Source organism: Acromyrmex echinatior, chromosome 4, assembly GCF_024713525.1.
Source record: "Acromyrmex echinatior isolate Ae372 chromosome 4, ASM2471352v2, whole genome shotgun sequence".
Taxonomy (NCBI): Eukaryota; Metazoa; Arthropoda; class Insecta; order Hymenoptera; family Formicidae; genus Acromyrmex; species Acromyrmex echinatior.
In genome coordinates, this window is record NC_141855.1 from 1,855,077 (window position 1) to 1,879,150 (window position 24,074).

General features: G+C 32.1%; 5 protein-coding genes and 1 long non-coding RNA gene across 8 annotated transcripts; 3 read left to right on the forward strand and 3 right to left on the reverse strand.

Annotated features, from left to right (window-relative positions):
* The first annotated feature begins 37 nt into the window (after positions 1-37).
* Positions 38-1,727, forward strand: Sec20 (vesicle transport protein Sec20). Its single transcript, XM_011058517.2, has 3 exons — positions 38-274; positions 433-847; positions 1,229-1,727. The coding sequence occupies exons 1-3, from the start codon at positions 194-196 to the stop codon at positions 1,411-1,413; spliced, it is 681 nt and encodes a 226-aa protein (XP_011056819.1). The 5' UTR covers positions 38-193; the 3' UTR covers positions 1,414-1,727.
* LOC105147481 (hippocalcin-like protein 4) lies at positions 1,575-7,749 on the reverse strand. Of its 2 annotated transcripts, XM_087406049.1 has the most exons (5): positions 7,662-7,749; positions 3,428-3,659; positions 2,465-2,795; positions 1,956-2,169; positions 1,587-1,692 (listed from the first exon to the last, which is right to left on the reverse strand). In XM_087406049.1, exons 2-5 carry the CDS (start codon positions 3,537-3,539, stop codon positions 1,645-1,647), a joined length of 705 nt encoding a protein of 234 aa, XP_087262175.1. In that variant the 5' UTR covers positions 3,540-3,659; positions 7,662-7,749; the 3' UTR covers positions 1,587-1,644. The 2 variants fall into 2 exon arrangements, with proteins under 2 accessions (XP_011056817.1, XP_087262175.1); XM_011058515.2 differs by lacking the exon at positions 7,662-7,749 and having other exon boundaries at positions 1,575-1,692; positions 1,971-2,169; positions 3,428-5,265.
* Positions 6,862-8,931, forward strand: LOC105147478 (uncharacterized). The gene is made up of 3 exons (XR_846319.2): positions 6,862-7,022; positions 7,281-7,355; positions 7,692-8,931. It is a non-coding gene; the product is annotated as an uncharacterized LOC105147478 (long non-coding RNA).
* Vps15 (vacuolar protein sorting 15) lies at positions 8,042-16,455 on the reverse strand. 2 transcript variants are annotated; one of them, XR_846320.2, is made up of 18 exons: positions 16,257-16,455; positions 15,564-15,744; positions 15,348-15,491; positions 14,998-15,152; positions 14,723-14,913; positions 13,858-14,600; positions 13,371-13,679; positions 12,839-13,222; positions 12,214-12,540; positions 11,689-12,018; positions 11,431-11,596; positions 11,142-11,255; positions 10,858-11,050; positions 10,569-10,734; positions 10,222-10,492; positions 9,776-10,106; positions 9,355-9,684; positions 8,042-9,276 (listed from the first exon to the last, which is right to left on the reverse strand). XR_846320.2 is itself a non-coding variant. In XM_011058513.2 (17 exons), exons 1-17 carry the CDS (start codon positions 16,346-16,348, stop codon positions 9,468-9,470), a joined length of 4,314 nt encoding a protein of 1,437 aa, XP_011056815.1. In that variant the 5' UTR covers positions 16,349-16,455; the 3' UTR covers positions 8,042-9,467. The 2 variants fall into 2 exon arrangements, 1 of the variants encoding a protein (XP_011056815.1); XM_011058513.2 differs by having other exon boundaries at positions 8,042-9,684.
* LOC105147612 (uncharacterized) lies at positions 16,348-21,331 on the reverse strand. The gene is made up of 10 exons (XM_087406050.1): positions 21,256-21,331; positions 20,494-20,672; positions 19,323-19,366; positions 18,963-19,154; positions 18,693-18,876; positions 18,520-18,626; positions 18,201-18,344; positions 17,902-17,982; positions 17,583-17,813; positions 16,348-17,278 (listed from the first exon to the last, which is right to left on the reverse strand). Exons 2-10 carry the CDS (start codon positions 20,507-20,509, stop codon positions 17,150-17,152), a joined length of 1,128 nt encoding a protein of 375 aa, XP_087262176.1. The 5' UTR covers positions 20,510-20,672; positions 21,256-21,331; the 3' UTR covers positions 16,348-17,149.
* Positions 21,332-21,335: 4 nt separating this feature from the next.
* epsilonCOP (coatomer subunit epsilon) lies at positions 21,336-23,819 on the forward strand. The gene is made up of 3 exons (XM_011058512.2): positions 21,336-21,586; positions 22,153-22,641; positions 22,757-23,819. The coding sequence occupies exons 1-3, from the start codon at positions 21,476-21,478 to the stop codon at positions 23,063-23,065; spliced, it is 909 nt and encodes a 302-aa protein (XP_011056814.1). The 5' UTR covers positions 21,336-21,475; the 3' UTR covers positions 23,066-23,819.
* The last annotated feature ends 255 nt before the right edge of the window (positions 23,820-24,074 follow it).

The window sequence follows — 24,074 nt, forward strand, 5'->3', positions numbered from 1 at the left end:
GCAAAATAAAATTTCTGAAATAAAAATTTCTGGAATTACGAATGATGGCGCATATCGTTCAGTGATATAACACGTGTCCATTGACAGCTCGACATCTGTCTGTATCAGCTGATCGGAGTTTCGCCTACATATCACACGTATGTACGCCGTATAAACGAGAAATAACATAGGAGCAAAGTAATTTGCATAATCAATGGATCCCGACAATTACGTGGTGGAATTAATACGTCAAGACATTGTCAAATACCAACTTCAAGTGAATGCTTTAATACAAGTAAATATATATATTGTCGTGATACATAGAATATAACCTAAATTTCAATGTTGATATAGCAAAGCTATGGTGATAGTGGCGAGAAATATGTCATGAATTAAATTACAATATGTCTAATTAACACTCTGCATTTAATAAATTATCTGTTTACCCTGAAGGACATACAGCAATGCAGTGGGCCGCTAGAAGTGCTGGACGAACTCAACGCAGAGGGTAGAGCCAAGATAGCAGTTTTGAAATTCTCCATAGAGCATCTGGCATCCGTCGCCGAAACCGAGTTGGATAAAATGAAGAGGATTGAACTGCTATCCACCGTGAATAGTTACAAGGAACAGCTGAACACTTCCTTGGCCGCTTTCCGCAAAGCCAATGTTGTCAGTGCATGTGTCATTGACAAACTGGCGAGAGAGAATCTGTTCTCTATGCCGGAGGAACGACAAAACGCTCTCCGTAGGCGGCATGACAAACAGAGCTTGACAAACGCGTCTAGCCAAGTGACAGACAAGTTGCTTAGTATTTCCAGACATCTGGCCGAAACATCTCAAAGAAGCGCTGATACGCTAGATACTTTGTGTATGTACTTGTCTCGTTACTTGATGACAAGCTGATGGCATGTTATTCTATGGATTGGCATTATATGTACTCTTCATGAATGAAAGAGAGGATAGAGGGTGGACTGTTATAAATATTTTAATAACTTTATGTATAAGTTATTAATTAATCTTTCTTAAGATCATTTTCATTTGTCATCAGATATTGTTAAATAAGAATAACTGATTGTATATAATAGCATCCTGTAAAAAATAGAATATATGAAATCTTTCGAAACATAAATATTTTTATATTCATTATTATTAAAATAGATTGCATTGCGCTGAATTTTAACACTAAAGAATGAACAGCAAGATAACTATAAATTAAATTTTTAGCAAATTTTTTGTATTAATGTTTCAGTAACATCTTCAGACAAAGTCGGCAGTACTAAGGACGAATTGGAGCATCAGCAACAAGCTATTGTACAATCAGGAAAACTGTTAGGGAAATATGGTAGACGAGAAGTCACTGATAAAGCGCTGCTCGCATTAGCATTTGCCTTTTTTCTTGCCTGCGTATTTTATATTCTACAAAAAAGATTCTGAGCATGTATAAAGTTTTAAGATATATAAGATATATAAAGTTTAAGATGAGATATTAAACTGTTTATATAACAATGCAAATTCTTATAAGGAGACGGGAGAAAAAGAAATAATGTGATATATATTATATGTACTCTTCAAGAGTGAAAAAGGACAAAGGGTAGTGTCTTTTATAAATATTTTAATAACTTTATATAAGTTATTCATTAATCTCTTAACATCATTTTCATTCCGTCACCAGATTTTGTTAAATAAAAATAACTGATTGTATATAATAGCATCCTGTAAGAAAATACAATTTATGAAATTTTTGGATACATATATATTTTTATATTTCCCATTATTAAAATAGTTTATATTGTGCTTTGAATTTTAACACTAGAAGATGTAACAGCAAAACACATATAAATCATTTTTATCAAATTTTGTATCGATGTCGATATTAATAAAATGTATAGTTCTTTTAGAAAAGTCTAATAAGACATTTCATCATTAAATAGAATTCTTCTAATGTTAAATATGAACAATATTATTCTTACACATACTAGAGGATTCCATACATTTTTACAGCCGTTCATAAATTCTTCTCTGGAGATTATACCGTCTCTATTCGCATCCATCTTCTCAAAGAACTTGTCCACCTGTTGATTAACCATGGACTGGATAGTTTGCGCATTTTGCACCATCTCATAAATCGCGGATACTATAGTCAGCATTTCCTGTCTTGTAATGCAACCGTCGCTGTTCAAATCGTAAAATCTGAAAAGCAATAAGTCCGAAGAAATTATTTCGCGTGTGTTGCTTTGGCTACGTTCGAGATTATCAATTAGACAGAAAATGAATTGCTTTTAAATTGACCAAAAAATCTTTTTTAAAATTAATTTAAAATTCTTCTAATTCGAATAAATATTATTACATCTTCCAATCCCCATTGAATAACTTTATAAATTATAATTAAATCTCTTATAAAATATTATTCACAATATTTTTTTTTCGAATTTATCAGAAAAATAATTATTAATAGAAACATTGAAAATGAGATGAGAGCTCTCACTCGAATATCCAGGAAAGCTTCTGATCCACGTTGCCATTAATAATCGATGTCATAGCTCTGAGAAGATCGTTGAAATTGACGATGCCATCGCCGTTCCTGTCGATGTTGTTGAACACGATCTGTGCGTATCTAGCCGAATCACCAAGCGGAAATAGTTTGGCATACGCGGGTTTCAAGTCGCTGGAAATTGCGCATCCTCTAGGATACAGCTGCTTGAAGGCGCGATACAATTTACGAATTTCATCCTTAGAAAACCCAGTGCGCCAAGTTAGAGTAGACAGTTGCTCGGGGAACACGTACAATGAATGTTTATCACCTTCCTGGATGTTTTCTACAAAAATGTAATCGAGTTACAGTGATATTGCAGATTATCGTATATATTATCGTATTATTAGTATGTATTTCCTGATTTTTATTCGCTCGAATTAATCTTAGAAATTTGAAGTTCATTCTGTAACTATCAAATTCTTTACAATTATATATCTTTTGAATACTGTAATTGTAATAAGATTAAATTAATTAGTTGCGCACTTTAAAGAGTTCTTTCTATTTTTACAATGTCAAATGTAAATTACTAAGTATGCATTATTATCACTAAAAAATTGCGAATATTTACTTTAACATTTTTACTTTATCTTCTTTTTATTTTTATTTCAAAATTTTTAGCAAATTATAATTGTTATTAATCATTTAATTAAATTGAGTATTTATTTAACACAGCTACCATAAAATTATTAAAACAGACAATTATTAATAATAATAAACAGATTAATAATAATTAACAGATATTTATTACTAAAAATCATATATGATTCTATTCAATTACTTAATTGTACATATTACGTTCTTATTATTTAATTTAATCGAGCGATTTGCCTAATTAATTGGCGATTTCTATAAGCGTTACAAAAACTAGACTAGGAGAAAGTTCTAGTCTACAACGATCAAATCGGATATCGTTACCAGTAATTTTTTGGATGCTTTTTCTCATTTTCTTCAAGCTACGTTGCATCTTTATGGAGAGGCTGGGTCGGCGAAGAGACTCGCAATTATCTTTGCTGCCGTGGTTTGACATTTGAAGGGATCCAACGGATACGTGAGATTAGATGAGCTTGACAGTGATCAACGATTTTCAGCGAATGTTGAGCGGAACGAAACTGACGCAGTCGACTGCACAGAGCAGTTTTGATGAAGCCTGCAGTAGCCAAAATATTTAGACGATTTACTATGGCATGTCTGTAAATCCCAACAAGAAATGACGTATGAACCGCAGACAGTTTTGGGTGTGTTTCATCCAACAGCTCATCTTTAATGAGCATTTTTTTCTTGGATCACGAACAATAAATATACTAGCTGTAATGTGATCTCTTGTAATGTAATTTCGTATGTTTATTAGTCCAAGTAATTCCTATGTTTATTTTATATTCGAGTCTAAATTTGCCAGATCACGATAGAAATTATATGTTATATCACCGCAATTAGCAAACTTGGTAGATTCGAAATAGAATCTCGGAAAAGAAGAGAAGAAATAAGAAGATAAAAACCGTAAAGCTTCTTTGAGAAAGCATTTCTGAAATTTCTTGCCAAACATTCATAGAAGTAAAGCGGGAGAGATGTAAAAGCTTTTGCACAAAGAGCAATTTGATCGCATTCTCTAAAAGTATTAAAAACTTCCTCCACCCACAAACTAGTTTGAATCACTGCATGAAGGCGAATTTCTTAAATAACTTTATCGTTGTACACGTTTCCCGCGTTTATCACATGCAATATTAAACTTGTATAAAAGTATTCTTAAATACTATATAAATATAAATATATACATATACATATATAAAAGTATATAACACAATTTTATAATTCTATAATTTTTACATAACTCCAAATTAAATTTATAGAAATGAGCTATTAAAAAATTTTTCGTCTCTGTTGCGAACATCTGTGTGTAAATAGACACTTTCTCTGCCAAACGCTATTAATAGTTAGGTAGATTGGAAACTGACTATTACGGTAATAGGAATCGATAGAGCAAATCGAGTCGTTATTCGATGGCCTATAATTTAAGAATTCATCCTTTCATGAAAGAATCCGTCAAGTGTAAGGACAATTATATGCAATTGCGCGAAGTAATCGACCTTGTCGTCTGCAATTTACGATTCATATTCGCGCGATAAATGGGCCTATCAACTACCAATAATTTCTCTCAAGGCAAATCGAGTTATTTGTTTATATATAACCCAGTTTTTTTTTATGCAACGTGCAATCCGGTATTACGTGTTAAAGAATTTATTGCAGTGTCTCTTATAGTCGGTTTCCTGTAAGAAGTTGCATGCAATTTGAACAAAGTTGAGAAAGACTTCAGATAAAACGACGAATAACGAATGGAAAAATGTTATATCCATTACAGGGGCTAATTTGCACCAATGTGAATTGATGCTAATTGCGCAAAACAAATTATTTTTCCCTAAGCCAGATTACAAGCTGGAAGAAAAAAAACAACAGATTACTATGTTACATATTATGTTATACACATATATGTCATATATGTTACATTATTAAGATCGCATAATATGTTATATATGTTACATTACTCAAACTGCATTATTAAAATAATTTAAAAATTGGCAAGTAAAACAAATTAAAATAATAATTATAATTACTAATGACTATTTCTTTCAAATTCATATGAATTTAATTTATAAAACATTTTCTTTATATTTGAATCGTTGCTGTCAAGCAGGTAAATATAATTAATTTAGATAATAAAATATACAGAAGTAATGTTCAGATTCTGTCTTTAGAATAAATGTTTTATTTAAAAAAACATTTGAAAAAACATATCGGAGGCGAATTCAAGGAATCAAAGGGCAACTTGCTTCGGTTCATGCAAGCAGTTTCATGTATATATAATATATATATACTGATAATATATATATATATATACATATAAACTGTTTGCATGAATATATATATATATATATCAAGTTTCGCCGATAAGATAATCCACTACTGTCTTCGCAAGCGGCGTCCTTGACATAATTCGGATGTAGAGCAACTCCCAATAAAGTTTGGTGCCAGCACGGAAGAATCGAATGCGAAGATTGAATATATCACGCGCAGATCGGCCTGTGCATAATATAATGTAGGTCATGCGATCGTTTTCGTAATCTCGAGGAAAAACATATGCTGCAAAATTCACCTGGTGCGGTGCATGTTTGATGATCGAATGCACGCAATAGCATGTAAGCACGTGCCGATGGCGCGTTACATATGCAAAATTATTACTATTTCATGCAGAGCGCCGGATTTCGCGGACACGCCTATGTCAAACATCTGAAAGTGCGATCCATGAATTAAACATTGAATGCTAATCCGGAGGAACTGTATACAAGATCCGATCTAATCGCAATCAATGCAGTTAGCTGCTTTTACGTCTTCTGAACGATCGTTATTAGAGTGCACAGGACTTTTCCTTTTCTTCTTCCTTTATCTCAAAGAGTCACGTGACGAAATACCATTATTATAAGATGTAGACATACCGAACAAATGAGTAATTATGATGATATCAGTATCTCATTCATCTTCCTGTATTCTCTGCAAACGATATTGCGTGCGCGGAATACGCGAGCGAGGGAGCGACCAAGAGTTACGAATGTTGCATATAAATTGTTATAAAGAATGACCAAGACAGTGAAAAAGAACTTCCCCAAGAAACTTCCCCGAGTTCAAAAGCGCGCAAGTAAATGCGTCATTTTATCGGCACGTGCGGAATTCTAAATTGAGGAAATAATCGTGAAGAGGCAGAACTCGTTAGAATATGAAATCTCTTCAGCGACTTGATCATACTCTCGTCATGAGAAAATAAAGGATCTAGACATGGTTGGATTTAGAATCCATCCCGTATTATCCAAATTTCGATCGGTCATGAATGTAAATCGAAAATCTGCAATGCAAAATATTATAAAACAAATCATATAACTGGATAAATGCAAGATGTTAGATGATTCTAGGATATCAAACAAAAGAATAAAATGATATCAAAATCTACGGATTAAGATTTAAAAAACCAATGATTGAATATATTATTTAATTAGAATTAAATAATTTTGTTCATCTATTTGATTAATGATTCAATTAGATTTTAATAGAATTACATATCAATTATATGAATCGTAACTATAGGCTCTTTCAGATTTGTATGCATCATTTTATGCTTTTTCCCTTTAATTTATATATGATCTTATGAAAGACTGCTGTATATTCTTACTAAAGCCGATTGAACACACGCATTCAATATTCCAAGATCATTCATCAAAAGACAAAGCAGATTCATCACCAACCGCGCATTTTTCTGAGCGGTAGGGCGGTAGGCCAGTGGTATATAAATCAGCAGTAAGCATCCAGTATCTCTTCATTGCGGTAGTGCTTCTTACAGTTGCTTGCGATTATATATATATATAAGTAAAAGTTAATTATTATATCCAGTACAATTATTAAAGATGCTACGTGGCCTCAATTATTTTCCATAGTTAGAGAACAAATTCAAATATATAACAATACGGTCAGTAAGATATTGAAATTTCCATAAAATGACATCGTTAATCTCACAATTCAGAAAGTGTAAAAGAAAACATTGACGCCGTGACGCAATGACTTCCATTATATGATTTTTTGGTGCGTGAACGCGTGTTGTCCCTGTTTTTATATCCCCTTTTCTAAGTGTGCTGAGACACCTGTCAGAAGTGATAAAATCAGCGAGCGTTAACTGCAATCGAACTGTTAATGGGACATTAACGGAACTTTTGTTTTTTATTTGCAGAACATTCGCTTGGATACCTACAATAGATCCTGTATCATCACGAATATCAGAGAAATCGAAGGAAAGTGAATAATAGTAAGAAATATAGTTTATCTTTTCAATTACTTCAATCTCGAGAAACGAATGAAACAAATCTGAATTTTTCAACAAAACTCTGCTTAATAGAAATTTACTTTAAATTAATAGATTTGTAAATATAAAGATATATGTATTATATCTTTATAAAAATATCAAAAATTAAAAAAAAAATGATTAAAAAATTAATCTTTCGAATTTAGTTTTAAATATCCTTTTCTTCAGTTTGAGAATTAAAATACAATTCTAGAATATAATGTAAAACTAAACAATTAAATTTAAACACAATGTATCTAAAATACTCACAAAAATAGAAAATAATCTTTCTCTTTCCAGATCATCAGAAGATTGTTAAAAGATTATGACCAAAGTTTTCAAGTAATAGAAAATGAAGTTAATCATTCTGCTGTTACTGGTCAGTTTAGTTTCTTGTAAGCCCTGGCTTGATCTATGGTTTCCTCAGCAGTCTTACGACAATCAAAATACCGGATACTATGCAAACGGCCCGTATCGTCAAAGTAGAGGTGGTAAGGAGCGCTGGAAACAAATTTGCAGGACTATAAATGCGGATTCATATGCGTTCCCAGGACGCGTGCCTTATCCTGCCGCACCTGTTTGTCCATGGTAAAGGAAATTTCCGATCGGATTTCTGATTTGTCGTGCCAAACGCAAGTTAGAACGTATCGTGCGTTAAAAATATGAATTTATTGTAACAACGTAGTTTTAGACAGTATACGTCCACCGGTTATGAGTATTTCAGTCAGTATGCGTGTACGTATGTGTCCGTGACAATGCTAGCAAACATAATGCTAGTATACATACAAATATTCATGATTACATATAGCTACGTATGCGTTCATCAACTAAAGTACGAAGTGAGGAGATAATTGTCCGCCAATTGCATCTTTTTGTATGCGAACTTTATTACTCCTCGCTTCTCGGTCCGTATTCGCACTTGTTAAATATAAAAACAAGAAAAAGAAATTAGGAACCGTATCGTACTATCAAAAATAATTTTCAGAGTCCAAACAAACAAAGCTAAAGAATACGATCGAAAGCTGTAAAAATGTAGTTTCTAGATTTCTTTTTCAGACATTTTAAAAGTGTTCTATCATGCAAAGTCACTTCATCTCAGTATAACTTTTATTTACCTTTCAGTTAAATTTTTAGTGCGCGTACAGACCCACTAAATATCTGCTAACTTACAGTTCAAAGACTTATCTATCGATCTGTGTAACATCGACTTTCTAAGTCATCACCATCTATCTACAAATCAGTAATACTCCAAGCTCTCTCTCTCTCTCTCTCTCTCTCTTCTTATCTTACGTATAAAAATAAGCTATATACATTATATATGTTACATTGTAATGTAAGTTTACGTTCAAATTTTCTAAAAAAACAAAAATGCACGCCTTCGTAGCACAATTGTAATCATAGTCTTAAATATCATGTATATTACATACTTTATATACAGTCCAGGATCACAGAGTTCGGTACAGCACGGCTGTGTTGTGTGTACGTTGATGCTTGTAGTTTAAAGAAGCAATAAAAGCCATTTTAATATTATCTAAGCAAATTGTACAATATAAAGTTTAATTTAAATACAGTTTTAATTAAATACAGTGAGAGAATTTTACTCATCTATAGTTAATCTATAAAATTATATTTAGAAATAAGATTTTCAATTTTGTAAAAATTACGTAAAACAAAGATGAAAATAAATAATTTGATTTGTAGAGTTAACTTTTTTTACACAATGTGTGAGATATAGTATGATACCTTAATTTCCAACAAGACCTATAATCAATGATAATTATACGAAATTGTTAAAAATATATGATTTTTTGTCAAAGCTTTTTGTCAAAATGGGAATTGTTATATCATAATTACATCGCCATCACAATTCCTCCACGTGACTACCCTTAAATAAATTATATCACGATCAATGTCTGGCATTGCTGGATAATTTATCTGAATTCTAAAATAACTTATTTCTTACTTGGATCACAATGGTTTCGTTATTACCGGGAAGAAATTCCGCATTACACTGATAAAATCTTTTATCGCCTGTGCGAGGAACTTTGTAATCGAATTTTGGACCGAGAAGAACAATCATTTCCAGACTTGTATCAAACCATCTGTGCTGCCAGTGAGAATGCACGTATTCGACATAGCTACAGCGGAGATTGTGTCGTGCTGACCGGAGGGTGGAGTCTCGGGACCACCTTCCTCCATGTTTCTTCCTCTTGTGTCACTTCCAGATAACGGATTAGAATCGTCATCCACCAATACCTCCTGCACGACGTTCGTTCCGTCTATCAAACGTAAACTGTAAACAGAGAAGCGATATTGTATATCATTAAACAAGAATATAATAAATAATATATTGAGTGATTTTTTGTAATGAATCGCTCACTAACTCGTATGCCAATGAATTTGGAGTGAGAACATCATTAGCAGCGGGCAGAGCAACATAAGAAGCGGTAGGTCTATCAAAGTCCCAGAAGCGTAATCGCATATCGGTACCGCCGGCTAAAAGGAAGCCCGAACAATCGATGCATCCAGCGTACATGGCACATACAGTGTGACCGGCTTGAGTACGACTCAACGGTGGGGCATTTGATGCCCATAGGACCATCTGTCGCTGATCGGTCTCTAGATTCCACATGGATATCTCATTGTTACCTTGTACCGCCGAAATTATCCACGAATGCTCCATCGGATGCGTAATCACCTTTCGTACTCTGGCGCCTGAAGGAAATGATAAATAGCATTACAAATAATACAAGTAAAATTATTAGAAATCATTTTAAATGAAACTGGTACATCAAGCGCAATAGAAAATAAAATAGACGAAATAATCTACCTGTCGGGTGCTTGATACTCGTTATTGGCAATTGAAACCTCAAGTCCCAACAGGTATGAATACCGGAACTCGTGCCAAGGGTCAACCACTGCTGATGACTGTTTACGCAAAATGACGTGATGACTCCATGTTTTAAATCATTTTCTAAGCGCCATGTTGTGCCGGGACATCGTAGGTCCCAACCTACTAGCGATCCATACAAGGAGGCGTATACAAGAACTGATTGCGAGCCGGAATCTAGATACTGTAGATCGACAGCACTTCCTTCTTCCTGTCAAAGTTACAAGCAACATTTCTTTAAAATTCACATGCAATGAATTTTTATATTATTGCGGATATTTTCTCACCTGGGGATCCAATTGACGAGTGCCAATCAGGCTCATTTTACTCGAGTTTGGCTCAATCCGAAGTACGAATACCGTTCCAGAAGAGCTCGCAGAGCTTGCTAAAGATTGCCCTTGGTCGCACACAGTTAAGCCAACCAGCGGGCCTCCTCTGTGCATATACGTTTGCCTGTAAAGCATCAAGAAACGAATATTGCATTATTAATAACTCGAAGCTTTAAACTTAAAATAATACAATAAATTAGTCAAAACATCTTCAATGTATAACTGTTCTGGAAGAGAAAAACAGTACCTAGAACGATTAGCAATATTTCGTCCCTCCATCTTACTAGCATCCCAAATTTTAATACATCCGTCGGAGGAACTACTTGCGAACAAGTTAGTGTCCGGTATCGAAACTAATCTATTTACTGCAGCTCTGTGTTCGTGAAGATGCGCGACGGGAACTCCTCGAGGTCTCCAATCCTTTGGCAGTGATGTGGAGCCTTTTAGCCAACATCGATAATAAATAAAAAAGCACATGATAATCATACGACAGAGCACGATGTAATCTGTAAAGATTTAATTTTTATTTACCAGCTTCGCAGGCGATGTTGTTAGCCCAACGTTTTGTTCTTAACACTGCCGCATGTTGCTCTTGCTTCCGGTACGTTAATTGCCGTACTTCTAAGCGACAGGGCGCACATCTATCTGCAAAATCATTATTCTTTTATATTTTTCTATCATTTTGTAAAACACAAAAATTATATAAACATTATTTTTTAATTTTATTATTTTTAACTTTTCAATTATTTATTATTTTTATTATTATTTTGTTGTATTGTAATTGCATTAATTTCATTACATTGTATATAAGATCATTTACATTGTATATAAGATCGCTCGTGAAGCGAATGGTCATTCATGAGAGAATTAATGCTGGTCATATCTGATAGGCAATGATGCGGAGATAAATGGATGTCTCCACTGTGTATACTCTGGCTGGGACTGCCACTGCTTCCAGTCATGTCTGACATTTTAACAATAGCGTGCTATCATAGTAATATAAGAAAAATTATTATGAACAATATAGAATTATCAGATAATATAGGAAACAAAGAATTGTCGATATTAGTTATAATACTTGAGCGTTATCTTGAGCTGCAAACATCGTACGCCATTCTTGATTCATCGTTGCGTATGTACCAACAGTCTCCGATGTTCTTCGATCCAATCTCTTGAAAGGTGGCAGCGTTAAGTCTCCCTTAGTATCAGGATATAATACGACGACATGATGTCTTATCCTATCTTTCATTGGACTTAACTCTAGTTTACCGTCTACGGACTTGATAACATTTTGCTTCGTGTCCGCGGAATTGCGATACTTGTTGATCTTCATCAAGTGAGGTTTCATGATTAGCAATTGATCCTCAACTGCCTCAGTCATCGATTCCGAACTTAATCGTCTAAAAAGCTAAAAAGAATTGTCTGTGAATCTTTTGTTATTGAATCTTCTTTATTTGCAGTAATAAATAATATATCTTTATTTTAATTTTTTTCGCTGCATGGTATAATACAATATTATTTTTATTCTAAAATTTAATTTTCTGGCAATATAGTAAAATTTCTTTTCAATATTTCAATATTGAATATAATCAACGTTATTTACATTTTTTAAAGAGGTACTCATATCATTGTATTGCGGTGATACTACATCTGTTATGGCTTTTGCTCTGGCTGCCTGTCTCTGTTCAAGTACTTGGAATAGTTCCTCCACATCGTTATACTTCACCACGGAATCATATACGATTCTAGATATAGGAGGAACAAGTGCCTCGAGTAATAAAATCTCCTTTTCTATTTGGATCAATGAATGTTTCAGATATGGTTGGAGTATTGTTTGAACTTTACATTGAACATCCACCACATTCAGAGTTCTTGCTGCCGCGGAAATAAAGCCGACGGTTGCATGACGTATCCAAAGATTTGGATGGACCTATAAAAAAAATGACAGTGCAAATTAATTACACCAATACGCAAAGTTCTTTTAAATTTAAACTAGTCATTTTTAAAAAAAGCTTATTCCAATTTTGCTTTGTCCAATTTTTATATTGTCTAATTTTTTACTTTCAAAGAATTTGTGTTAAATAACGTTCTGAAATTTATCAAAATTTTAACAAAATCTTATAACTTCAATTTTGTCAATAAAAAAATGTTCTAAATTAATAAAAAATCTATTAGAAATGTTGTAATTTGAATTATATATATCGAAAATTTTTATAACGATAACGTACCAGGAAGACCATAGTTTCAGATAATAATTGATAAAGAGCAGATTTATGTAGCAGACCCAATTCTGTAAGTGTTGCCATGGCATTTATAGCCTTTGTGGTTACAAATTCTTCAGGATCGGATAAACCTTGTTGCAGAAGTGGCATTAATATGGGACTACTATGCCAACCGACATAAGCGGCTACACCGACTATACATTCAAAAAAAGAGCCTCTCAGTTCCTTGTCCTCTTTGTCATTTAAAAATGTGATAACATGACTAAGTAAAATATCATTGGCTTTTTGTTTTCCGAAGAACACACACAATTTGTTTATTCCATTCTCCATTAATGTTTGTTTCACTAAATTTTTGGGATCTGTTAACAGCATGGACACTGATTGTTGGACCTAAATAAAAGATAAAGATATAACAAAGTATTATTAAGCTAATCGATAGAGTATTTCAGTTACATATAACGAAATTCAGTTAATAACGAAAATTTCAACGAAAATATGTCGTTTTAATCTTTTTACGAATTATGAAAAATATTTATACCATTTCGTGCAAGGTTTGCAGTTCGCTATCGTAACTGGGCTTTGGCCCTTCCTTGTTACTCAAGTTAGACAGATGAGCGTTTTCTAAATAACGTAGAGCGATGTGCGCCAAATGAGCAATATTCTCTGCATAAGCTGCTCTAACAATAACTGCCTCGTCTTGAGTTATGTGCGCTAGACCTGGTAGAATGTACTCAGGGAATATGTTTACATCCGAAGATGGTATCGACTTTACAAGATGTAAACACTTTGTTAAAGTGTGTATCGCCGATACTCTCACCCGCGGCGCCGGATCATGAACCAAATGGAACTAAGTAATATTTTTAAAAATATATATAAGCAATAATTAATAATATAAAATAAAAGATATAATTTACTCACGTTAAAACATTTTTTAACTCAATAAATACAAATTTGTGTAATATTCTTATTTATTTTTTGTATGATTTACAAAATTTCTAGAAAAAAATGGCATTTTTAATACTTACGATATAAGGTAATATTCTATCAAGAATTGTCTCATCAGAAACATTTTCAGCCAATTCTAATAATATCTCTAAACTATGCAATTTGGATTGCGAGTAATGCAATCCTCTTATGCAAGATGTAACGAGTTGAGTTATGATAACAAGCCCTTCTAGAATTTCACTCGAGGTAGAAATTGACTTCTTAGATTCCGCGTCACAAGTTTGTTTGCTATCTTCGGGCGACTTAATCTCTGGCTCCGCGTCCACTTGAATATCACTGCCAATATCTTGTGTTGTGCTCTTCATATCAATTTGATTTAAATCGGTTTTATCGGAACTTTGATCGCTGTCGACTTCTACCATCGTATTTTCTTCGCTGTGACCAGAATCATCCTTAATTGATTCCACATTACTCTCACATTGACCAGATTTTGCGGTTTCCGCAGGCTTTGTTTCACTCGTTTTCATCCGTTCATTATCTTCCGCTTTTAGTATACTTATAATATTGCCAATGTCCTTCTTCAATCGTGTTATTTTCTCGTCTGGTGATAAAATCGGAGCCGCGGAGAAAATAAGCATGTAAGACTGGAGAAAGGAATAAAAATATTCCGGAAAGATGGTACCCCGAGTTTGAGCCAGATAAATCTCTGCGCTTTTCCTATTTGTTGGATTTCTTTCCAGCATTGAACTAAGTAGCTCACGTATCCCTAGATCGTCTATACTGTCTAAGTGCTTACTCACAGAATACTCGTTGTTCCTATATGCTGAATATATTAACATCATATTGATAAAATTTAAGTTTATAAGATCGATTTTCTATATTTCACTTCGTACTTATTTTTTAACAATTCAATGAAAAGAATGAATATATAAAAATATGATATACCCAAAAGTTGTGAAAAATCGAATGGTGGATGTCCTTCATTATACAACTCTGTTAAAGCACAGCCTGCAGAAAAAATATCCATCATCGGATGCAAATCACCTGTCTTTACTTCTTGTTCTGGTAATAACAATGTATTGCTCAATTCTGAAGATAATGTTTTTACAAATCTTTCGGGCGCTATATAACATGTTCTGAAAAAATATTAAAAATTATTATTTATTTATTTGAAACAAGAAAGAAAGAAGATATATATATGGCTTTGGTAAAGATTTTACCTTCTTCTGGAAGTATCAAAAAAATATGAAAAATCCGCAGGATTATCTTCTGGTAAATACGTTGGTTTAAAACTAGCAAAATCCGTGAGTAATATCCAATTCCAACTAGTTATCATAATATTTTCCAATTTTATGTCACCGTGACAAACACCGAACTGTAAGAACAAATATTTATTTTTAAAAATTATAATTACAGACAATAAATTTTATTATTTAAATAAACAAGAAGTTATAGATAAGATTTAAGATAAGCTATTGTTATATAACTCTTAAATAATTCTCTTTATAGCGTATTTGAAGTTTTCCTTTTTTATTATAAATAATTCACACTTTATTCACATATTCCTTACCTTATGAGCTTGATTAAGAGCGTATAATACTTGGAAAGTGATCCACTTTTTCTCTATGCTCGTTAAAAATGGCCTAGTGCTGATCCTGTCATAAAGAGAATATTTGACATACTCCCGCATTATTGAGCCTGCTTTTTCTGTGAGCTGATCCAAGCATACAATTAATTCTAGTCGTGCTAAAATAAACAATACATGTTTCTATGTTACTATGCTTACAATCATTCGTTGAAATGGTAGGCAGTTGACAGCAGAGGCTAACTTTGACCTGATCTCCTCCAGCTTGTCCTTATAAGTAGATAATGGCAATGTTGGATCATGAATTGCGAACACTTTTACAACTATCAGCCCCTCCAGACTACGGGCTCGAGCCACTTTGAAGAATCTAGTACTTCCTAAACTGTAAATAATAAGGAATATTGTAAATCAACAGTTTAAATTAATATCATTTTATTAGTTAATTCTAAATAATATTCTCAAGGTTTCCATAAATATCACAAACTTTTCTACACATACATCTAGCAATTATTAAAATATTTTACTTATAATATTCTTATGTTACTTATGAGGACAGTTGATAAGTCAGTAAACTTTTTTTAAAAATTAAAATTAGATTTATTTTGTTTACATGGTCTTCTTTTTAAAAGTCACTGATTTATTAAACTTCACATATAATATTCTTGTCAATATCAACCGATTTAAAGGGAAACAGAACATTGTGTGGACACCTGATTACAATGTATGTATATCTGTTAATATTGATTGCAAATAATAGAAATATCATGAAGTATTAACAACAGGCTGTTATTATTATGAGATATCACTTGAACACGCGGCTTCACAGTGCTCTTGACAGTGCTAACTAGCAGACGTACGCACACGTAAGATGGAATAATTCGATTGAGTACTTACTTGACATCAAATAATAAATCACTGTGATCTGTCAAATAGTGCTCTACCGGAAATATTTGACTGGGCGCAATGCCCACTAATTGATTGCCCATTTTTGCCAATTTTTGTTGCCAAGATAAGGGTTCAGATAAAAACGATACACTCACTCTCGGCGTCCATTTTTCCCGATTTTTTACATCTTGCAGTGCAGCCAACCATCATTCCAGATGCATTTAGGATCCTTTGCATTTCAATTGCGTTTACGTAGGCACGCCTGATACACATTCAATATCATTCAGTACTATAGATGGTTATCACGTGAAGTTGCACCAATCATAATCATATTCGAAGTATTCAAACTTTTACTATTCAAAGCAATTGGAGCACCGTATAGCACGGCTACATATATTATTTCGTGTTACTTTTATTAATGTAGTTTTTATTTTTTCTTTTATTTTTTTAGCTTTAAGAAAGAATTAGAAAAAGACGAAAAGAAAATTAAACCGAGATTATAAAATTAATTTATTGTTAGAAATGAATATATTCAATCTGTAGAACTGGTTAAAGCAAAATGTCTAAAATATGATTCGTTGATCTTAATCTGATGTTTTTTTTCTATAAACAATAAAAAATTAATAATGTTCATGTTAATAGAATGGATATCACATTATTTGATTAAGTTAATCAGGGCTTGGTTAGTTAGCTCGAAGTTAGCAATTGATGACTTAATTTTATACAATGTTTTTGAGAAAAAAATCGATACGAATTTTATAGAATTCATCAATAATTTTAGAATTATTTAATTTCAAAATATTTTAAATGTTTATATTGAATTATCAGTAATAGCTTGCACAGTATTTTATGATATTTCATAATATTTCATATTATCTGAAATTATATTATATATTAAGATTTTACAATAAATTTTCATTGAAATTATAATCTCCAATCTTTAACACAGATTCCATGCCACCAAATGTTACTGCAGCTTGGTAGCTATCTATAGTGAATATTGCCTTGCTTGCACTAAAGCTTCCCATTACCTATACATTTGAAAAAATAGAATTTAATATCAAAAATCTAAATTTTATCGCATCACTACTTGATATTTATTATATCTTATTAATATTTATTTTATTTAAAAGCATATTATCTTTTTATATCTATAAATTCTACTTTTAACAATAACTATTACATAAAAGATTATTTTACTGTACGAAAAAATTGTTACTTGTACGTTTCTTAAAATTAATTGAAAATATTTTATCTTATTAATATTTAAATACGATTATTTTTTTTATTTTTGCAATAATCTAAATCTAATATTCCAAATGATTGATTACAAACCTTCTTTTCACTTAAACTAATCATTTCAACTCCATTAATACCGGAACCTCCAACTAGGACGAGATCGCCATAAGGATCCCCATCAAAATATTGCACTGCATAAAGGAACTCACCGTTCAAAGTCGACAGTCTGTTACACGGATTTATTGTTTCAATGAGTTTCGCGCTCATTAAATCCCATACTTGCAGACTATTGCGCACTATCCAGGAACCTGTAAGAATGTACGTCTTCTAAAATATAGAAAAGTGCATTTTTATATCAACTTGATTCGACAATTAGATATCAAATTGCACAGATATATAATAAAAATATTTTTACATGTATGTCAATAGCGTCACCGCATATATGAGGGCCTTTAATAATTCTCACTGAACCGGCCGGAACTCTGATATCCCAAATCTGCAGAAAGATTTTCTTATAATATAATTTTCTTATTAATAAATTAAAAAAAATGTTTAACTCATATATTGTATGCTTATATAGACATAATTGTGATATTTGTGAATTATACAAATAAAACTATTATGTTATAATAAATTATATATCAGTATCTACAGTTATAGAAATGTAACACTTTTGTGTTATTCATTTATATTATACATTTTTTCAAGAATTACTCTAACAGTATCATCCCAGCCTCCAGTTATAATTAGATCGGAATATTCTTTGTGAAATCGTGCTGCAAATATCCTCATTCGATGAAAATTTGTGGCTTTATTTTCAGTCAGAGCTTCTTCGTTCTTTTTGTACATTTGTATCAACTGAAATATATTTTTTATTAAGAATGTTATATATTAGATATATAACATTTTCATGTTGATAAAAATTTCAACAAAAATTTGTAAAAGACGCACTTGTAAATAAATCAATTATTATTATTGAGAATGTAATTTTATAGAATAAATATTTCATAATAATGTACTTATTAATGCTAACTTGAGCAGTTTTTACACTGTAAAGTCGAATAGCTGCGTCTTTACCACCGGAAACCAAGTAATCTCCAGTGATATTAACATCTATAGTGTTCACCTCATTCTTTAGTTCTACATAAATAAATATAAATAGGAATATAGTATTGTGTGCAATGTAACTAAACATCATTCATCTACCGAATACAAATCGGGACAACTCTTTAGTGTATGTGTTACACATGAAAATAATTCCACAGGCACTAGCAGCATAGAAGATCTCGCTGTGAACTGGATTGAATCTGCAGCACATGATTGGCATGGAATTTTTCAAATCATGGGATTTAAACGTTTCTTCTAATTTGCCAGTTTCACCGTTTCGAAGCTACAATAACATCATATAATAACAAATATAAGTTATAACAATTTCTATTAAATCATGTATTTTATACAAATCAAGACAATTCCTACCTGAATACTGCCGGATCCAAAACCTGCAGCTATAACTTCACCAGTTTTAGAAAAACGTGTGCTGTAGAGGCCACGCAAGTTTTCAGCAAAATATACTTTGTGTGTTATCTGACAAGGATTGTTTATTATATTTTCCAGGTGTGTTGGAAGCCAAGAATCATGCTGTGATGCATTCCATGATTTATCTGTATTCTATATATATATTCAAAAATGTTTTAATAAAATAGATATGAGAGTTTTGAATATAACACTTAAATTAATTTTTATAATGCTTTATAATTTTAGAAGTAATGAAACTGTTGGATCAGTAGAAATTTTTATTGACCTGATTATAATAAATATTAACTGCGGAATTCTCACCTTCTGTTCTTCTTTGTCTCCATGATTTTCTTCAAAAAGTTTATCTACAATCAATTCATAAAATCAAAAAAAAGAAAGTATATAGAAGAAATTTTATTATGAGATAGACGCCTAATATGAGATAGCGGCGTTTCTGCTGAACCAGTAAACGATATTTATTGATTCCACCATGAATTTATTCCTCTTGGATTGAAAACTATTTAGTAGAAAATTCATTATTAGATCATGTCTATAGTCATTGTAAAACAAGATTTTAAAATTTGGATGTCTTCAAGTTTCATTGAGATGAGCCTTTAAACCTTATTTATTATTTAATAAATAAATATTTGACAATAAATTCTTTATGAAGTGATAAAGTAAGATCGTACTAATAGAAAAATATGTGATATGTTGAATTGTTTAATTACAGAAGTTAGATTTGATGATCATAAAACCATAAGACGTGGAAAACATATAATATGAGATACCCAGGATATTTCTAATATGAAATAATCCATGTTTCTATGTTATAGTGAAAATCGTTGCTAAAGTATAAATGTTATTGTACAATAATAAAAAAGACAACCGGAATTGAGTGCCTATTTTTGCGATGCTTGATTCCAATTACCTGAAGAGTTCTGGATATAATCTACCGCATGCTCATTTTTCGCGTATGCTGACTGTTTGTTTGTATTTTAGAAACATTAAATAAAGTTTTTTTAATTGCAATATATTGATATATTTTTACTATCGATTTCTCGGGGCATCTCATATTAGAACACTACAATTTTTTGACTTTTTTGATTTACAATTTTTTGACTTTCCGATTTGCTTTTTACATTTCTTTAATTTTCCAAAAAAAAATGGAAGTTGAATTAAATTTTATATAACATTATCTTAAAGCTTATTAAATTCCTTTTAAAATGACCTATCATTTTTTAAAATTCTGCCTATAGACTCCTAGCATTTACCCAAAATGAACTCGGTATCTCATAATAGGGGCCTTTCCTCTACTAATTGCAAATAAAAGTACAATTAAGAAAAAAAAAAAGAATAAATGTAAAGAAAGTATAAATATTATAAACAATTATATAATTATAATTATATAATTATAATATTTTCAAAAATGTTATAAAATATGTATGATAAAAATTTGTTTATACTCAAGAAATTAAATAAAATCAATAAAAACCTTCATCATTTTCCATGATTTTCACGATACTGCTGATTTCTCGACTCAACAGAGTTCATATTTTCCTCACAGTTCCAAATTTTTTATTGAAAATCGATACTTAATTAAATACGTGTCATTAGATCATCGTTAGATTTTTTCGTAAACCGTCGATGTCAACATCAACTTTTTCCTTTGAACTGAAAATAGCCGCGAATCCAGTATCAATGATGACATCACCGTGTCTTAAAACTGCAGAGTTTCCTTTCTACATTAGGCCTCATGTATGTACAATAATCGTATAAGCCGTATCGTAGGACACAATTTGTGTGACAGCCAATCTGAAGCGTCAATTTTATTATTGACGCATCAGATTTATTTGAGTCGGAAAATCAAAAAAGAGGAATCAGAACTCAGAACTAGCAGAAGAAGAAGAAAACGCATCGCGATTGGCTGTCATAACAAGCTCCTGCGATACAGACTGTGTAACTATTGTAGATGAGACTTTAACACTTAAACATGATAGAAGAGTGAAAATAAGAATTAAATTAAACTTTAATCTGCGATTTAAATTGACAAATAAATATTTTTATTATTTTGTTAACATAAAATAAAATTATTATTTTTTAATTTAATATATGACAAAAAGGTTAGATCACAAGAACAATGAGAAATTTTCCTGATTTAATTAATCATCGGCTAATTTAAGTCGAGTTAATTGAAGTCGCTCCAGTAAACATAAATAATGATAAATTAAATATAAATGTATATTATATTATTTACATTATTTAGTCAATTATGTTTCTATAATTGTTTCAGAGGTCTGCAACAACGTTTATGATATTACTAGATGCAATACGCTGTGCGCTGATAACGTGATAACAATTGTGCCATAAGAATAGTCTTTCAGTACTGCCAGCAATGCCAGCATTCCCCCAAGTTCCAATCCCAATACTAGCAGTTGTGTTGGAACATAGCCTATACCGGAACTCACGGGGCGACAATGAGCGACAAGATGGCACGTCAGCAGGACTTCAACGATCTATTCAACGTGAAAAATAATTTCTACATCGGCAATTATCAGCAATGCATCAATGAGGCGCAGAAGATTAAGGTAAAGTTATCCCATCCCGACTGTGACATCTTGAAGACGTGATGCCACGCGCTGCATATTCCATTTAAATTCCCAAACGTGAGCGGCTGTCATCACCATTCCAACAAATACTCTTTCGTCTCATTGACATTTTTCTGATATAACTTTTTCAAATTCAAAATGATATATGTTACACAACTTTTCATGTTGTATTCGATTTTATTATTATATTAAAAATCAAATTGAACTTGGGCTTGATAATGTCACTGTCAAAATATTAAAAGTTCAGATATACAGTCAGACAGGTATTCTCTTATTAAGCAAGTCTTTGCACAATCTGGTTCCAAATATGAATTTATGTACAAGAAAGAAAAGTATGATAATTCTATAATATATCTTTCATACTGTGCTTAATAATATATATCTAATTTACAAAATAAACCATATCAGACAACATGCATGTTTAAAAGACATCATACATGTCTAAAAGATATTTAAAAGACATCATGAAGAGTTTTTCTAGACAAGATGTGTTGTCTGGATTTAGCAATTATATGATTAACATTATAAGTTTTATTTCTTTACAGACATCTGTTCCAGAAGTGACTATGGAACGTAATGTCTTTCTTTATCGTGCATACATAGCGCAGAGGAAGTTCCGTGTGGTGCTAGACGAGATTGACGTTTCATCTCCACCAGAATTACAGCCACTGAAGACCCTAGCCGACTATTTCGCTAATCCACATCGCCGAGAGGCTATAGTGGCTGAATTGGATAAGGAAACCAAGAATGTAAATTATGACAATCATATTCTGCTGATCGTGGCCGCGACCATTTACTATCATGAGAAGAATCTAGAGGCAGCTCACCGAGTAATATGCGCCTCCGACAATTTGGAGTGTATGGCGCTAACGTTACAGATATATCTCAAGATGGATCGTCTGGATCTGGCTCGTAAAGAACTCAAGGCAATGCAGGAGAAAGATGATGATGATACCTTGACTCAGCTCGCTCAGGCATGGATTAACATTAGCAGTGGTGGTGACAAGCTGCAAGATGCTTATTATATCTTTCAGGTAAGAAAAGACGAACTATCGATTCCTTGGGATGTATGAGAATATTTTATATTTGAATTTTTGTATATTCTTTATTTAAAATTATCTGATATTATTCAATTGTAAACTATTTTAGGAAATGATCGACAAGCATTCTAGTACGAGTATGTTGCTGAACGGTCAGGCTACTTGCTTCATCGGACAAGCGAAGTATGAAGAGGCAGAAATGGCTTTGCAAGAAGCTCTCGATAAAGATAGTAATAATCCAGATACATTAATCAATATGATTGTGCTCTCGCAGCATATGGGCAAACCGCCGGAAGTAGCGAATCGTTATTTAAGTCAATTGAAGGATTCCCATTTAGAGCATCCTTTCGTCAAGGAGTATTTGCAGAAGGAAATCGAATTCCATAGGCTTAAAGAACAATATTCAGCTTCCGCCTGAGTACCCCTCAGCAGATTATGGCATTCCGTGGGATAAGATCGATCAAATATTGATTATGAATGAACCCAAGCGTGGAATAACAAGTTGACTTTATCGAAGGTGTCTAATGAGTAAAGCTTCTTCTCTTCTCGAAAAACTTTTCTTCTGAAGCTGAAATATCCAGATATATCTCTAATATCTTACGGTGCAATTCAGATCTTTAATTATTGAAAAATATACAATTAAGTTATTTTATTTTTGTTGAGAGTGATTTGAAGCCTGTCCATATAATATTAACTCTTAGGCTTCCAAAAATATAGTTTTACAGATGTTATGCATATATTGGGATGTTCCAACCTTCTAGTTATCTCTCGCGAGATAGAAAACACGCAATTTTCCGAAATAGAGACATTTCGTTCGTAGATGAACATATTGCTCTGCAGTATTGAGACATTTTGTTTTTATATTAAACTAAATATATATGCTAGCAGAAAATAGATAGGTATGTATGGATAATGGAAATGTTCGAAATTGCAAAAACCGAGATGTATGTGACTGGAAAAGTCGCTCTTATCCATTTTATCCTGATGTTACACTTTCACTACATAATCATGAAAATATGGCTGCCATTTTGTAAAATTATAAATTATTATCGAAATTATAGACCATTTCGCATGTAAGCATCTCTTCATACAATATTCATATTGCCAATTTAGATGTAATAGATAGGCGAAATATTAAAATAAAATATTTCGTACATTATGAATATGCAAAAGCCGAGAAATGTCTTTTTTTAATTCCTACAAATTATCCCTTAATATTTGTAAATATCTTTATTATAAAAATAACTTATTATAATTAACTTATAAAAATAAAGTCTTACATCCATAAATTGTATACTTGTATAGAACCTAGGTCAGTCAATCTGCCTCTTAATTTTTTATAACAAGTCTTTAAATTCATCTTATACGCAAATAAAGTTTTTGAAGCTTGATTTAGAATTCATGAAATATATAATGCAAATAATTTT

What these genes read in the sequence shown, in the direction of transcription:
- Sec20 (XM_011058517.2), top strand. Translation starts at nt 194, where the DNA reads ATGGATCCCGACAATTACGTGGTGGAATTAATACGTCAAGACATTGTC. An exon ending in AAGTGAATGCTTTAATACAA is followed by an intron (nt 275 to 432) that starts GTAAATATATAT and finishes TTTACCCTGAAG; the next exon opens with GACATACAGCAATGCAGTGG. An exon ending in TGATACGCTAGATACTTTGT is followed by an intron (nt 848 to 1,228) that starts GTATGTACTTGT and finishes TTAATGTTTCAG; the next exon opens with TAACATCTTCAGACAAAGTC.
- LOC105147481 (XM_087406049.1), bottom strand. Translation starts at nt 3,539, where the DNA reads ATGTCAAACCACGGCAGCAAAGATAATTGCGAGTCTCTTCGCCGACCC. An exon ending in AAGCATCCAAAAAATTACTG is followed by an intron (nt 2,796 to 3,427) that starts GTAACGATATCC and finishes ACATTTTTGTAG; the next exon opens with AAAACATCCAGGAAGGTGAT. An exon ending in AAAATGTATGGAATCCTCTA is followed by an intron (nt 1,693 to 1,955) that starts GTATGTGTAAGA and finishes ATTTTCTTACAG; the next exon opens with GATGCTATTATATACAATCA.
- Vps15 (XM_011058513.2), bottom strand. Translation starts at nt 16,348, where the DNA reads ATGGGCAATCAATTAGTGGGCATTGCGCCCAGTCAAATATTTCCGGTA. An exon ending in GATTTATTATTTGATGTCAA is followed by an intron (nt 15,745 to 16,256) that starts GTAAGTACTCAA and finishes TATTATTTACAG; the next exon opens with TTTAGGAAGTACTAGATTCT. An exon ending in ATAGAATATTACCTTATATC is followed by an intron (nt 13,680 to 13,857) that starts GTAAGTATTAAA and finishes AATATTACTTAG; the next exon opens with TTCCATTTGGTTCATGATCC.
- LOC105147612 (XM_087406050.1), bottom strand. An exon ending in GTTGTCCCGATTTGTATTCG is followed by an intron (nt 18,627 to 18,692) that starts GTAGATGAATGA and finishes TTATTTATGTAG; the next exon opens with AACTAAAGAATGAGGTGAAC. An exon ending in TTAGTTTAAGTGAAAAGAAG is followed by an intron (nt 17,279 to 17,582) that starts GTTTGTAATCAA and finishes TCAAATGTATAG; the next exon opens with GTAATGGGAAGCTTTAGTGC.
- epsilonCOP (XM_011058512.2), top strand. Translation starts at nt 21,476, where the DNA reads ATGAGCGACAAGATGGCACGTCAGCAGGACTTCAACGATCTATTCAAC. An exon ending in ATGAGGCGCAGAAGATTAAG is followed by an intron (nt 21,587 to 22,152) that starts GTAAAGTTATCC and finishes ATTTCTTTACAG; the next exon opens with ACATCTGTTCCAGAAGTGAC. An exon ending in ATGCTTATTATATCTTTCAG is followed by an intron (nt 22,642 to 22,756) that starts GTAAGAAAAGAC and finishes AAACTATTTTAG; the next exon opens with GAAATGATCGACAAGCATTC.